The sequence below is a fragment of the Aquila chrysaetos genome, chromosome 1, assembly GCF_900496995.4.
Source record: "Aquila chrysaetos chrysaetos chromosome 1, bAquChr1.4, whole genome shotgun sequence".
Taxonomy (NCBI): domain Eukaryota; kingdom Metazoa; phylum Chordata; class Aves; order Accipitriformes; family Accipitridae; genus Aquila; species Aquila chrysaetos.
In genome coordinates, this window is record NC_044004.1 from 65,077,224 (window position 1) to 65,091,593 (window position 14,370).

At 39.2% G+C, this 14,370-nt stretch overlaps 1 protein-coding gene across 10 annotated transcripts in view; it reads left to right on the forward strand.

Moving 5' to 3' along the window:
• MAPK10 (mitogen-activated protein kinase 10) overlaps nt 1–14,370 on the forward strand; it is a 182,942-nt gene that overhangs the window by 129,014 nt on the left and 39,558 nt on the right. For 8 of the 10 annotated variants that reach the window (XM_030007694.1, XM_030007671.2, XM_030007652.2 and 5 more), the window contains one exon: nt 1,483–1,554. The exons of 1 other annotated variant lie outside the window; for it this stretch is intronic. In XM_030007694.1, coding sequence (XP_029863554.1) covers nt 1,483–1,554 — 72 coding nt within the window. Of the gene's footprint in view, nt 1–1,482; nt 1,555–11,900; nt 11,973–14,370 lie in introns of all 10 variants that reach the window. One more of the 10 variants, XM_030007660.2, reaches the window with a different exon arrangement.

Consider the following 14,370-nt stretch of genomic DNA (forward strand, 5'->3'; position numbering starts at 1 on the left):
AGCAGTCTGAGGAGCTGGTCTGGCTTGGAGGCCCTGATCTAGTTCCTAAGGAAGTTAACAAAGGGTTGTTCTTTCCTTCCCTGCTCTGGCCTATGCTGCCACATTACTGAAGCTCCCCTACTTTTTCTCCTCTTACTATGTACACTGCGTGTATAAGGACTGTTCACTGCTTTCATTTTCTTTCTGCACTTGGTTGGCTAAAGATGCATAATTATCACCAGTTTGCTGCACTTCCGTGGAAGGTCCCAAAGCTGTCACTGCAAAGAAAACTCTGCCACTGCCTCAGGCATGCTCTTGCTGTCCCATGTCCCCGATACCTGTACCCTCCTTTTCCCAAATGGAACATTTCACCTTTATTTTGTTTTACCAAGAAATGAGTTGTTTGTTTGTTTCTTTGGTTTGTTTTGGTTTGCTTTTGAAGGATAAAAAGGGGGAAGAAAAAGAGGAGAAACTGGTTGTGTAGGACAAATGACCACAAAATGAGGATTCAAAGCTGAGAAACAATGTAGTCTTTTAAAGCATTTGAAAGCAGTTTTTCCCCCTTCACGTGGAATACAGGTCTTTTCTTTCTGTGCATACTGTGTCACTATCTATCTAGCCTTTTTTTTTGTAAGACTTAAATGGCAAAAAAAACCCCCGCTCAAGTCAAGCCAGTAACGTAATTATGCATATTGCATCTAAAAGCTGAAGGCAGGATCAGGAAGATAAGAAATGCTCCTAGTCTTGTTGGTACTTGTCCTGTGAAGCATTTGTTTTAGCACTTATTTTGAGTACCTACGGAGTAAAAAACGGAGTCTACACAGGTCACGTTCTCCAGTTCTTTCCAGTCAGTATGTAGGTACAGACAGATACATATAGATAGGTACCTATAGATAAGACATAGATACAGATCCTGAAGCAGGAGTTTTAAATAACCCTTAAAGGTGGTGTTTATCCATATGGTCTTTACTCGTGTGAGCAGTTCCATTTGGAACCTCTTGTGTACTGCTGCAAAGAGACTTAGTCCTGCAGGATAAAGCCTAGAAACTGCCTGGCTGCAAGCAGGATTTATTCCAGATGATCATTGTCTGGGTTTGGTGGGGTTTTTTGCTTCTGTTTTTTTTCTTTTAAAAAAAAAAAAAAAAAAAAAAAAAAAAAAAAAAAAAAAAAGTTGTTTTTTCACCATATACTCAGTGTATACCATGGGACTGTGCAGCTGTTACTTGATCTTTACTTGCTAGCTGTGGGCCTTTTCCCAAAAATGTTGATTTTAAACTTTTCCCACCATTGTTACTAACTACCATTGAGCTGACTGACAGCTGTTACTTATTTGCTTATTTATTTTAGCTTTTGGTGAGACATGAAAAAAACCCAACAAAACCACAAAACAAACTGTACTGTTCTGATCAACCTGCTCTTTTTCCCCTCCTTTAGGAGTGAAATGTCGTAGTTAACTTTGCTTTTTTTCCCTCCTTCTTCACTTCCCTGTCTCTGCTGTTCTAGTGGATATATGGTCTGTGGGATGCATTATGGGAGAAATGGTTCGCCACAAAATCCTCTTTCCAGGAAGGGACTGTATCCTTGTGCCATTTGCTGCAGCTTCACCTATTATTTGTTCCTCTCCTCCACCCCATCCCTTTTACCATAAAATGACTATACCAGGACTGTAAAGATAAAAGCAAAAAGTTGAATCCCAGAGGTATGAGTAAATGAAAATAGCATACTACTGATATGAACAAAATTGAAAATGAAAAACAGATGCACAGAATTATTTCAGTCAAAGAAGTTACTTTAAATCCTGTAATCATTCCATTTCATGTAGTCTTTATGTCATACTAATAAGCAGTATAGAAAACAAGCATTATGATTGCAAATTGGATAGCTTTACTGATTATTCTTCAAAGAAAAAATAAGAAAAAAAGAGAAGAATCCTAACTTGGCCCATCTGGTTCCTGTAAATCTGTTTTTCTGCTTTTATGTTTTGGAAATAGTGACTTCATAATATTTGTGGTGACGACATAATCTTTTGCTTGCTAATATGCATCATGGATTTGGATTCATCTCAATGCTGTATGGGCTCAGAGTAGAGTCAATACAACATTTTTTTTCTTTAAAACAAAATGAAGAATTTGACTCGCCCAGTTTAAGGCAACTGTTTATCTGCTGTGGTTTCCAAATTGGCCTGAAATCAGATTCTCTTGATTTAAAAATGGACTTTCCTTTACTTGCATGAGGTCTGTGTCGTTAATTAAACTGTATTTCCCTCCCATCTTGTTCTTCTCATCTTGGGTGATATTATTTTTACCACTTCCAAGGTGGTGAAAGCAATATTAGAAAATGAAAACAAAAGAGGAGGTGTCTACTTAGCCTTTGGTTTATCACAGGCTAAGCCAGGCAACCTGCCCATGATGTCTGGGAAGTGTAAGTAGTGTGTATTTTGCCCATCAGAATAAAATGCAGCAACATAACATGTTTCCCACTTTCAGAAACAAAAAGGCATATTATTTTTAGCAGGTTGGCAGAAAGACACCATAAAAATCTGGCATCAGCGGACGCTGGCAGTTGGTGTGGAGAAAACCCAGCTTTTACAGACGTGTAGTCATGGAAGTAATTTTTTTTTTTCCTGCCTCTTGAGTGATTCCTGCAGTGTTTGTCAGAGTTAGGTCCTGCCTGTCCTATTCTCACAGCTCTGTTGACTTTCTCTGAAAATGGAGCTCTGCTCGGTAGCCAGGTGAAGATGCAGTTATACTTTACTAACAGGTAGATGGGGAAACTTGCAAGTACCTTCTGTTTGCTGAGGAAGAAACAGCAACATTGTACTAGCTTCCAGTCTTGTAGGAATACGGACTGGAAAGTTACCAGATGCAAAACAGGACAATGAAGTAAGAATGGTGGTTTTTATCATTAGTGGATAGCTTTGGGATGTCACTCCACTGAGCTTTTCCTGCAACACGTGGAGCAGGCTGCACGCTCACCTTTTGCTGTAACCTGAATGTGCAGAGCAGCTCCCAGCATTGATGAGACCTGTAATTCAGTGTGATAGTTATGTGTGTTTCAGTGATAACAACACCTCAGAAACACCACCATAACTCTTCCTCCAAATACTGTGCTCTTTTCCTCTTTTTTTACAAAGAAAAACAAAATGATCTATAATATACTTGAGGCTCAGCTGTAAATACTGAGGATATTTCGATTTAATCTATTTGGAGAGAAGTCTGAGTTTTCAGTTGATAAACAACTAGAATACAGAAGAAAAGCTATTTTAGTGTAAAAAATGTAGCACCGTGGTTAGTGGGTTGCTCTTCTTCTTCAACAACAAATGGTATTTAAGAGTCATGTTCTTCTGCCCATTTCCAGAAAAAATAAATGATATATAATTTAAACAATGATTTTAAAAAATCATTCAAACATGAGAATCACTTTGGTTCTGTCTGACTGTGACAACAATCTCTTATGACAGTGTCTTATTCAGGGATAGCAACAGATTTTTTTTTTAAATACCTTTTAAAATTTCAGTATCTGTTAAAAAATAGCAACTGAATTTTTGAACAAATGCAGAAAACATTGTTTAAATTGTGGGATAGTCCTACTTTTTAAATCACTGTAATTCCCATACCCTGGGATGGGGGTGAGGGTGGGGGGGGAAATGGAATCTGTACATTCATTTCCAAGTCAATACTCATTTGTTAACCAGTTTGACCCCATGAATAAGAGTTTTCAGTGTTAGAAAGACTGGTTTGTGTATGGGTCCATATTACTTCCCTGCTCTCCATGGCTGTTGATGAGCAGATCTAGTTTGTCTCTGTACAGGAAGAGCTAGATAAGCATTTATGCAGCTTCAGGTAAACTTCACGGAATGACATTACAATAAAGCTTTCCTTGGGCTACCTAAGGCCTTCCAGCAGTGGGGTTTGTAGCTGAAAGACACAAATCTGTGTCAGTTTTTTAATTTTTCAGAAGAATGTCTACTGTGTGCACTTGCTATCAATATAAGGATCTTACTCATTTCTAGCCTCGAGTAACAACATTCATGTATGGCCCAGTATACATCTAAGAAAAATTTCACAGCTGCTGCCAAGTTTTATGGAAAGAAAAATTTTTAAAAGTTACCATTGTATTTAGATGCTGCTGACTTTAAATGAAAGTCTTCATTGAAATTAAAACATAAAGAAGATTAATTTCAGATCATCTCATCTACATAAATAAGAAACTCTAAGTTATGGTAAAAAAACTCTGAAATCTGTATAGGCTACAGGTACCAGTATATGATAACTGTCCCGGTTAGTATAAATCTAAGTTACTTGAAAATGATTGCTCTGTGAATATTGCTGAGGTATTTAATGTAATTGACCTACTAGGACACTTGAGATACAGCAGGGCTAGAGGATTGGTCCATTCAAGTGCTGTCAGTTTGTGATGAGTGAGCTGGTTTTCAGCAAAATAAGAACAGCCTCCAGCCTCCTGGAGAGTACCAGGTAGAAATTGCATAGCAGATACCTTTGTTCCTTGTTACTCACCTAAAGCAGACACTTCAAAATACTGTCAGGGAGACTTCTTTGTCAGAAGTCAGACCCTCATGAGAAGAAATCCACCTTTTGATCAATTTCCAGATGGATTTCCAGACCAAAATATTCTTGGCAAGTTCTGGTAAGCTTTTGTAGTCCACTTCTGAGCTTCTCGCTCAGTGTTTCTTCAATACTTATTCCACTCTTGTCTCAGTTAAAACAGAAAGAGTGTGAGCAACTAAAAATGCCCCAAACTCTTGGATGCCATTGGAAATATGTTGGAAAACTCCAGGACTTTCCCCAAAGCTGTGTTCAGCTCTAGTCAAATAATATGTTCAGAATCTTTTAAGATTTAAATTTAAGGATTGGAAATGTATTTCTGTGTATTTTTTTAAGAGAAGGGAAAATTTAAAATGGTCTGAATGCTTTCAAGTGAGATAGATTTATTAAGATCTGAGCTGCTGAGGCCACAGTGATGTCCCACAGGCACATATGACTTAGTGGGGAAATAAAGCAATCAAAGAGCATTTCTTTTCAGTACTGGAGAGGCATGTAAAGAGTGGTACTCTAGCAAGTTCATGTGTGAGTCCTTCAGCAGATCAAAGGGGAAACAGTGATTTAGTCATAGAAATATATTGTGTTAACAGCCAAGTGTCTTAAGTTTGGCTAGGCCTGGATTACAGTGGTGAATATGGAAAACAGAATTCCTACTGCAAATAGCTTTGAGTCTAAGATGATCAAAAGAGAAAATACCATGAAGACAGCAAGAGAGAAAAAAAGTCCAAACTTATTCTATGTATCTATGAACATCCAAAATTGATTGTGAAGTCAGCATTAACAGGTGAAGTTCATGTTTTCTGTGGCCAGATTTTCAAAAATGCCTTTGCCCACCAGCCATCTTTGAGAGTGGTGGGATTAAGAGATGTTCTCTGACACCTGACAGAGTATTCTATTGTATTTTCCCAGGAATTTATATGGAAGAAAATTGCTTGCCTTAGGGAAAAAATTTTGAATCAAGAAAGTCTTTCAGGAAGAGATGTTGCCTTTCCACCACTCATTAGCAGAATTTGTCTCTGCATTTGAATAATGATCTGCATTTGTAAGTGGGTATAATCCTAGTGTTCTGAGTGCATGTTGGGGGTTTTCTTAAACTTTGGTATAATAAAACATCTGCACTTTTGTTTAGTGCAGTCTGCTGTTTTTCATGTTCCCAGTATTCTTTTCTTAAGGCTTGTTTTGTGTTTTAAAAAAAAACCAAAACCAACAATTAGCATGAGGATTATTTAAAAGAGACTATGAAGAGTGGCTGACCTGGTTCTCCAGGTTGGATCAGCTGGTACACATTAGCCTGCTGCTTAAGTGTCTGTTAGCTATGATGGCATTGATGGCTAAGTTTGGATTTTGTTCAGCTGAATGATTCCTCCCTGGGTATATGGTATTTGGGTTGAGATTTAGGATTTTTCTGAGAATATACCAAGAGTTTGAATTATGATGATTTTACTGGGGGAAGTTTGCTCATATGAGATGAGATCTGTCTCAGAGACTTCAGTGTGGCTGTGAAGACGATTTGGCTGTTGCCATTCTTCTCTTTCTTTTTTAATTCAGATATGTATACTCTAGCAGTTTATAGTGCAGTTTGCACTTAGTATAAGAGCCCCATGCTGTCTGTTATCCGTGTGGTGTTTGGAGTGGATTCCAGCTGCTACAATGAAGATGATCCATTGCTCGGTTCCCAATACTCACTTTAAAGATCTTCAGCATGGGTCTGAAAATGCAGCTCTAAAAGTGGCCGAGTGTTGAGGTATGTGAGCTACACCTACTGCTGCCTCATATGAATTTCAGCCAAGGCAAGTTAGTTGCCCCCCCCCCCCCCCCTTTTTTTTTCCCTTTCTCCTTTCTATGCCATTAATCAGCTTTTGCTCAATGGCAAGTCTAGTAATTTGAGCTGAGTTTCACTGGTACAGTTGAGCAGAGAATTTAGAACTTGTGGACAAAACAGTACTGAAGTGTCTTTTATCAAGAGCATGTAGGTATTTGGTCGGGATCAAAGTAGAGGACTGGAACACACTCAAAATCACATATCATTTATCAGATATGAAAATATGTAAGTATACTTAAATGATATGCTAATCTGTTTGTATTATAGCAGGAGAGACTACCTGTGGGATTCCTGCTGGAAGAAGTAAAATCAGTGTGCTTGAATACTCTTTAAGACCTGGGAATAGATATTTCAAAGTCAAATTTTAAATTATGCTAAAAAGAGGGTCTGAACCTAGCAACTGCAGGATCTGCAAAACATGTTTTAAATGTTACTGTCTGTTAGATGCAGTGGAGTGTGTTTCATGTTCCTTGGTGAGATTCTCCATAGGTCTCTCTTACTGCAATGATTTTTTAATATAGTTATATTCAAAAGAAAATGGGAGACAAGGGAGGGCATGAGTCATTCCTTGTGCTTCCGCTCATTCTTGAGCTTGCATCTCAGGATTCCCATGGCCTTTTCGTAATATGTGCCTCTTAACATCCTGTGACATCCCTTCCAGTCCCTTTGCAAGCTCTGGTGTTCTGAAAGGGACAGTGGAGCTTGAATTCCCAAGGAAAAACAATAGGTTTTCAGCACTTGTTTGGCACTGCAACCTCTGAGAAAGAGCGAAGATTTGGATGCGATTCATACGTCCTTCTGCATTTTTCCAGGTGGGCCAGGCTCTGGCACCTGCCTGTCTACTGCAGATCAATTCTGTCTATGCCAAATGAAGGTGAACATCTGCTAGTCCGAATCCCAAGGAGTGATGGCTCAGCTGTGTCATAAGAAGGCGTGATGCATATCAGTTTGGAACTCACAGAAAGTTTAAAAGAAAAAGAGCGAAATTCATAAGTTGGTTTGAAGCATCACACTTGTAAAACCGTGGCAACTCCCTTTCAGTTCCATATAGAATCTGTCAGGAGAGTAGCTGTACTCTACAGTGTTTTGCAGCTTCAGGTGCAGGTAGTAACTTAGAAGTCAATAATAAAATATTTAAACACTTTGGAACCCTATTACTGTTATTGAGAAGTATTAAGGTTTTAATAACATCACGTGGAAAGTGGTGTTTCAAATTAGAGAGGAAAAGACTTTCTGAGGAAATCTTAATGGATTGAGCTGATACTTGCTGAGCACTCATTAAAACATGTTGAAATCCATGCATATAATAAATAGAAGCATGAAGGGAAGGTTTTTGGTATCTCAGCGAGGTCCTGAGATTGGAATGTCACAAAACTGGGAGTTTGCCATGATTTAGACAGAATTGAGGGCAGGAAGGGTTTGGGAGGCTTTTAATCTTTTTCAAGTGTTTGAGCCATCTTCACAGTTGTCATTAGGAGCGCTGTGCATCACAAACTTTCCTTGGCATTGGCAGTCTGAAGCCTTTGTAGCTGTGCTGTCTGGAGCTTGTGAAAAAAAGCAGCTTTACCCATGTATTACCAAGAATAGCTAAGTATTTTTATAAACCATGTCCTTTTTTTATTGCATAGAAGTAACAGAAAAACCTGTAAAAGCAAGGTACAGTGTCCAATACAGACTGCTGTATTTTTCTTCCTGAAAATTCAAGTAAGGGCCTAGAAATGGTTCTTCAGAGCAGACCTCAGTGCAGGTCTGCAGGAGCACTCAACAACAGAGATGGAGGTAAAGGGAGGTCCTACCAAGCAAGGTGTCTTTCTATTTTAGGAGGATTTGAAGAGAGAAGCTCACTGTGTTGTGAAAGGCATGCTTGGTCACCTTGAAATTTTACTAGAGTTTGCACCTCAGCCACTGGGAAACAACACTGTGTGCTAAATATTTTGGCCTACAGTTACACAAATAAAATCAGGTATCATGATTTACTTCATTAATATGTCTACCATAGTCTTCCCAAGTCAGTTTTGAGGACATGATCATCTCTTTTCAGCTTGCAGAAGGGTGATTTCTGCATCACTAAAACAGGAGCTATTACAAATGTGAATGTTTGGCATTCTCACTAATGCTCTGGGCAGAAAGAGAAAGTGTGAGCTAGCCCATGAGGTTGGGAAAGATAGCAAAGCTCATTTGGCTGCACCTGCATCTCTGGTCTCCAGAGTTTCCTGTAGCATGCATTTCATGAATTTTAATTTGAATGTCATGATTTTTATTGAATGAAGACCGGACCTTACTGAGTGCAGGTCTGAAGAGCCACCTCAGCAGGAGTTTTAGCAAGGGCAGTTGCAGATTTTCCTTATGGGCTCCATTTCATTGTGTTTTGTCAAGTTCCAGAGAACCTGCAGTTTGGCAGGAGGAGAATGCAGGGCCATTATGAAGGAATGAGGAAGGAAACAAGATATGGTGTCTTCAGTATCAGAGTGTCACCCATGCTTTTTCCAGTTCATCCAGCATGGTAGGAGCAGCCTTCTGCAGAAACAGGAAAGGAAATTGCATCCACAGCTGAGTTACAAGGGAGGTGTCCATGGAAGGTTAGCTTGGGTCCTTTCCATATAGAAACACCTTTGCCTAGTTCTACAATTCCTGATCCTTCTGCACCTTTGCTGAAAGGAATCTGAAACCTGGAAGGATAAGCAAGCACTCATTTGGGTCAGGAGGTACGTGAGACTAAAACACAAAGAGGAACAGATGTCTTATTAATGTTCTTCCATCCCAACTGTCCCTTCTCTCCTCGCCATCTCTTCTGGTCACCTTCCCTGTGAAGGGCTGTGTCAGCAGCCAGACCAGACTGCTTCCCCAGTACACAGGAAGTTTTGGGGGGCATGCATGAGTGGCAACAGAGCAACTTCTGTTCAGCCTCCCCAAACTCTATTCAAGCTCCTGGGGAGATTTTGGAGGTTCCTGTGGAGGACAGATTCATTCCCCAAATGTTTTGCAAGACAGCCTTGGCACAACCACTGTAGAGGGTATTTCTTAACTGTTTGGCATGGAATCAGAACCAGGAGGTGGCCCAGAGGTTAACATTTGCTGTATGAGTGAAATATTTCCTTTTTTGAGGAAAACACTTGCATGTGGTTTGTGGTGGACATTTATTCAGTGTGGCTATGCCAGGGAGACATTTGGTGTCCTTAGAAAACTTACTCGTATTTTGAAGTATATGTACACACTCAAGAATGCATTTCAGAGCAGCTCTGTGCAATGATCTGGTTTGTAGAGATTTTGAACAAATTAAAAATCCCCTACTACTAGTAATCCAGGACACGGGTATTCTAATGGAGAGGAGGCTTCTCACCAAGGGCTGCCCACATCTCAGCAATTTCACTTCAGAGAGTCATGAAAAGTTGTAGGTTTAATTCCTTAACACTGTTTCGTGTGATCCTAAAACATCAAGGCAAATAGTTGCTATAAACTGAAGTTTTACCTAGAGTCATGCAGAGGCCTCTGTGGCTATATGTTAGCCTGCATTTGATTAGAGCTTAGGGATATTCCATGTGTTGGTGGAGCATTGCCAGTCTTTGTGAATATCTTGCATTCGGAAAAAATCTTGAACCAAATGTAAATTTTCAGTGCTTTGGAGTTGAGTACAAATGTTTAGACATTGTGGTTTGTTAGTGTTTGTGATGCTGTTATGACTGAAATTACTCAGACTACATCTGGATTGATGTTAGACTAAATGAAACTGAGGACTGAGGCTTAGGTCTCTGTACTGCAGTCCCTTACTGAGCTTTGCATGAGTCTTGGTGCCTTAACTGGGGCTTCTGCAGCTGCTGCTGTATATGCTGAAACTCCTAATCTCCAACTAACTACTTTTCTTAAATACTCAGTGAAATTCTGGGTTCCAATTTGACTTATTTCTAATTGGCTCAGGAAAGGAAAAAGAGGCAGCAGTCAAGAAGGCACAGTTTTTTTTCTCTTTGGATGTTGCTTATATTCAGATGTTCATCTTTGCTTCCTCTGATTTGGAAATTTTCAAAGAGCTTCCTTCCCAAAACCTCAGGAGTAGAGGAGAATAATCATCTCTACTTTACACAGTTTACAGTTTAGTAAGTCACTAGTTCAACTTCTCTGTGTTTGCTCTTAAGCACAGCATAGAGCAGTAATGTCAGAAGGCAGCCTCTGAAAATAAAAAGGAATTAATAACAGATGAACAAACAACTGCTTGCTCTATCTTTTCCTGATATTTTGCATGCCATTTAGCTTGTGATGAAAGCAGCAATAATTTGCATCTCTAGTTTTGCTTATTGCTTCCAAACAAGTAGCCTTTTATTTATTTGGTTTTTTATTGATTTATTTATTGTGTAGTGATGAAGCTTTTCATATGCTAAATAAAGCAACAGGGAACCTTAGACCCAGGCATGTAAAGATTTCCACATATAGGACATTTGCCTTCAAAGTCAAATCCACTTTAAACTGTTGCTCAATATGAAATTATAGGAGTAAATTTAACCAAGCAGCATGATGCTTTCATTTTTTTCCCACAGTTTCTGGCCCTGGGAGACCAGTCTGTCCCTTTTCTTGCTTCCATGCCCTATGACTTATCATAGAGCAAGGACAGCAGAGGTAATGTGGTTTCATGGTATTGGTATGGGGGAAAATGCCACCTTAATCCCATACTGGATATAAGGAGTCTGATTTTCATCTCATGTTCCAGTGTAAATTGTGGTTAGCTTTGTTTGACCCAGCTGAACTGCTGTTCTCTGTACGAGGTAAATAGTCCCCCAGTTTGCTCTGAATTTCAATGCAGAAGGTACAGCTTAGTGCTTCTATGTCTCAACTGTCCTATTTAGAAATCACCATTTCCTATCACAGCAAATGGAAATCTTATGAGATTCTCAAGACCCCTATTATGGACTGCTGGCTTCACTGAGATTCAATGGAAGTGAGCCAACAGGCTCTAAAGCAAGCATTATTAGAGTTGAATAATCTCAACGAATTCTGTTTATGCCCCTGAATAAGAGGTGGATATGTCTTCACAAGGACCCAAGTTCCTTTTGTGGCTTCTGGCAGTTCAGCTTGTGAAAATAAGCATGGATCTCTGGTAACTGAAAGGATGAAGGAAAAGCAATTTGCATATCCTCATTGCATACAGAGACCAGCATTCATTTACAATACAAAGCAGTATAAACCTAGGTAATGAATGCAAATGAAAACTTAAAAAAGACTGAATTAATTGGTAAATTTTAATTACAAAGTTGTATTATGACACAGTAGCCATGGGTCTCACTTGGTTTTCTGTATTTAATAGTATTGTCTTTCATCCACACTGGGGTAAAGAAAACTGTTGGAGTTGATTTTTCTCAGACCTGCTATGTTGTCATGAAACTTACATGCTCAAGCAGAAAAGCAGCTGCAGAGAGTGAAAGGCAGGTCTGTGTCTGCGGTGTGGGCTGCAGGCTCTGTGCTATATAGCATGATTGGATAAGTCTTCTCATTTATTTGTTGTTCTGTTCCTGTTTTCTTGTTTACCTTCATTTCATTTTTGTTTTCAGTTGACATGTGGTCAGTAGGGTGCATCATGGGAGAAATGATTAAAGGTGCTGTGTTGTTTCCTGGCACTGATCGTATCCTTCCTAGCAGCCGTTTTGGTCTCAGTAGGTACTTCCAACCCTTTTTCCTCCAGCCCCTTCCTGCTAGACTAGTGCTGACATACATTTGTACTGTACCTAAAGAGCTGGGTTAAGTCCCACTGCAAAATCCTTGTAAACCAAAATGTCAATAAACAGTTACTGCCTCTCAGTAAAAGCCTTAGGTGGAAACCGCAGTGACTATAGTGTAAGGAGAGGGAAAACAACTTCCAACATGGTTCATCAGAATCACTTTCTGCAGCCAGTGACCACTTGTTTTTAGTTTTGTTGTTATAAATGTCTCTTTATTAATTTGGGGGGGGGGGGGGGGTGGCTCATAAATGACAGGTTTTTTAAGTTCAGGTTGTAGCATGGTAGGCACAAGTCACTGTTTACCTCAGGATGGCATGTAAGAGGTTCTGCATTTTAGGAATAAGGTATGATTAACTCGAACATGACTTTTAGAAATGCTTATTTCTTTGCTTGTTTGCTCTGCAAGTGGTACTGAAGTAGGAAAGTAGGAAATGGTTTCGGTTTGGGGACAACTTCTGCTTCCCAAGACTAAAATTATCACTTAACTTAGTAGCAATTTGATGACTAAAAAGGCTGGGAATTTCCTTGGAAACTGTTGTAGGGGACTTCAGTCTGTCATCCTTTATTTAAGTACATGTAGTTATTATGTGAAAGCAGAATGTATCTTTGACATCAACAAGAAGTGATTTATAGATAAATGCATTAAATCGATGGACAAGCGGTCCAAGCAGACTAGGTATATGTACGTTTTCCTTAGAGACCATTCTGCATTCAGGACTGAGGCAGCCATAATTCTTACTTGATTTGATGCTTTATTAAAGCTTTGATATATACTTTATTATGTATCAGGTTGTGAAAGTGGTTTCTTCTTGTGTACAACAGCAACTGAGCTCCATACATGCTTGGTCTAACTGCAGTGATTTATGGTCTGTAGGATTACGCAAATGAGAAGTGGAGATGACCTGTGTATGAGTTTTCCTTCTAATTTAAACTCTGTACTTAGATGACAGAAGAGTTTCCAGGCATTATTCATTTTTATGTAACTTTCTCTGAACATATGTGCGTGTACGCTTATATATATGTGTGTGTGTGTGTCTGTATGTATATATATACATACTTACTAATTCAGTTTAGCACTTCACTTTTGGCCTCATTCACACTTTAAAGGGTTCAATATTTTGATTAAAATGTGGAAAAAGTAATATCTGAAGAGCATTAAAGAAATGAAAGTAGGCAATGATATCATTAATATTTTCATAGCCTTGTCTAGTAAGATTCTGATTTGTGTTTTGTCCAAAATGTTGGATGAGCATATGCATACTGAAATGAATGCTAAAATTCCCATGTGTTTTCATATGATCTGGAGCACATCTCATCTGCATATGTGAAAGTAAACCTTTCCCTTCTATGTGTTAATGTAAGTCATTAGCACATATTTGTGCTCCCTGAGGATTTGGCCCAGGCTGTGCTTGTGTTTTCTGTAAATGTGGAGTGAGAAATTTAAGCATGGGGGTTAGCATAGTTCAGTGTTGTAGTCAGAACTGTTTTTCTGTTAGTAGACTTATGTTTTGTAAGATATCATTTAAAGAAATCCCCAAGTAAGTACAAAAAGAATTGAACATATCTTACATAGTGCTTCAAAAACTGGTTTCTTTGACACAGATGCATACTTGTTAAAAAGAAATCACACAAAGCCTCTATAATTAAACCATTATGTGCTGTTTATTATTGTGATAACCCCACAGAAATTGGCATTACCAGCTGCTGATTTGTTTGGGATTGTTCTGTAATTGAGTTCACATTCTTCATTTGTATTTATAATACCTTGCTAAATTTGCACTGTGTTTTATGTACTGCTCTGCTTTTCTTCTGCTATTCCATGAATGTCTATTCCGTGAACAGAGAACGATGCTGTTGCTTTCTTTCAGGCTGCTGAGCATCCTCCTCAAAGCCACCTCTCCTCCAAATCCACCCCCCACCACCTCTCCCCTGCTGCTGAACAGCTGCTGGCAGGGGTTCAGCACTTCTTGCTCCTGTGCCTGTCTGTGCAGCTGAAAACGAGTCAGAAAGTTGCAAGGGCAGACCCAGCCTGCTGAGATTGATGACCTCATGGCATCTTCTTCCTCAAATCTGCATAGAAAATGCTTAGTGTTTCTGTAAAAAAGATTATTTCTTCAGACGTGTGATGGAGTTGAGCACCTGTATAATTCCATCAGCAGGGACTATGAGCCCTAAGAGCTTGAGGGCAGCATACTTAAGGATGTATTTAAGTGTGGAAGGAGCAAGAGTAATTAGAAATCTGTTTCTTAAAAAAAAAAAGCTTCCTCTGACATAAAATGGGTGTAAAATGGGTTAAGACTGG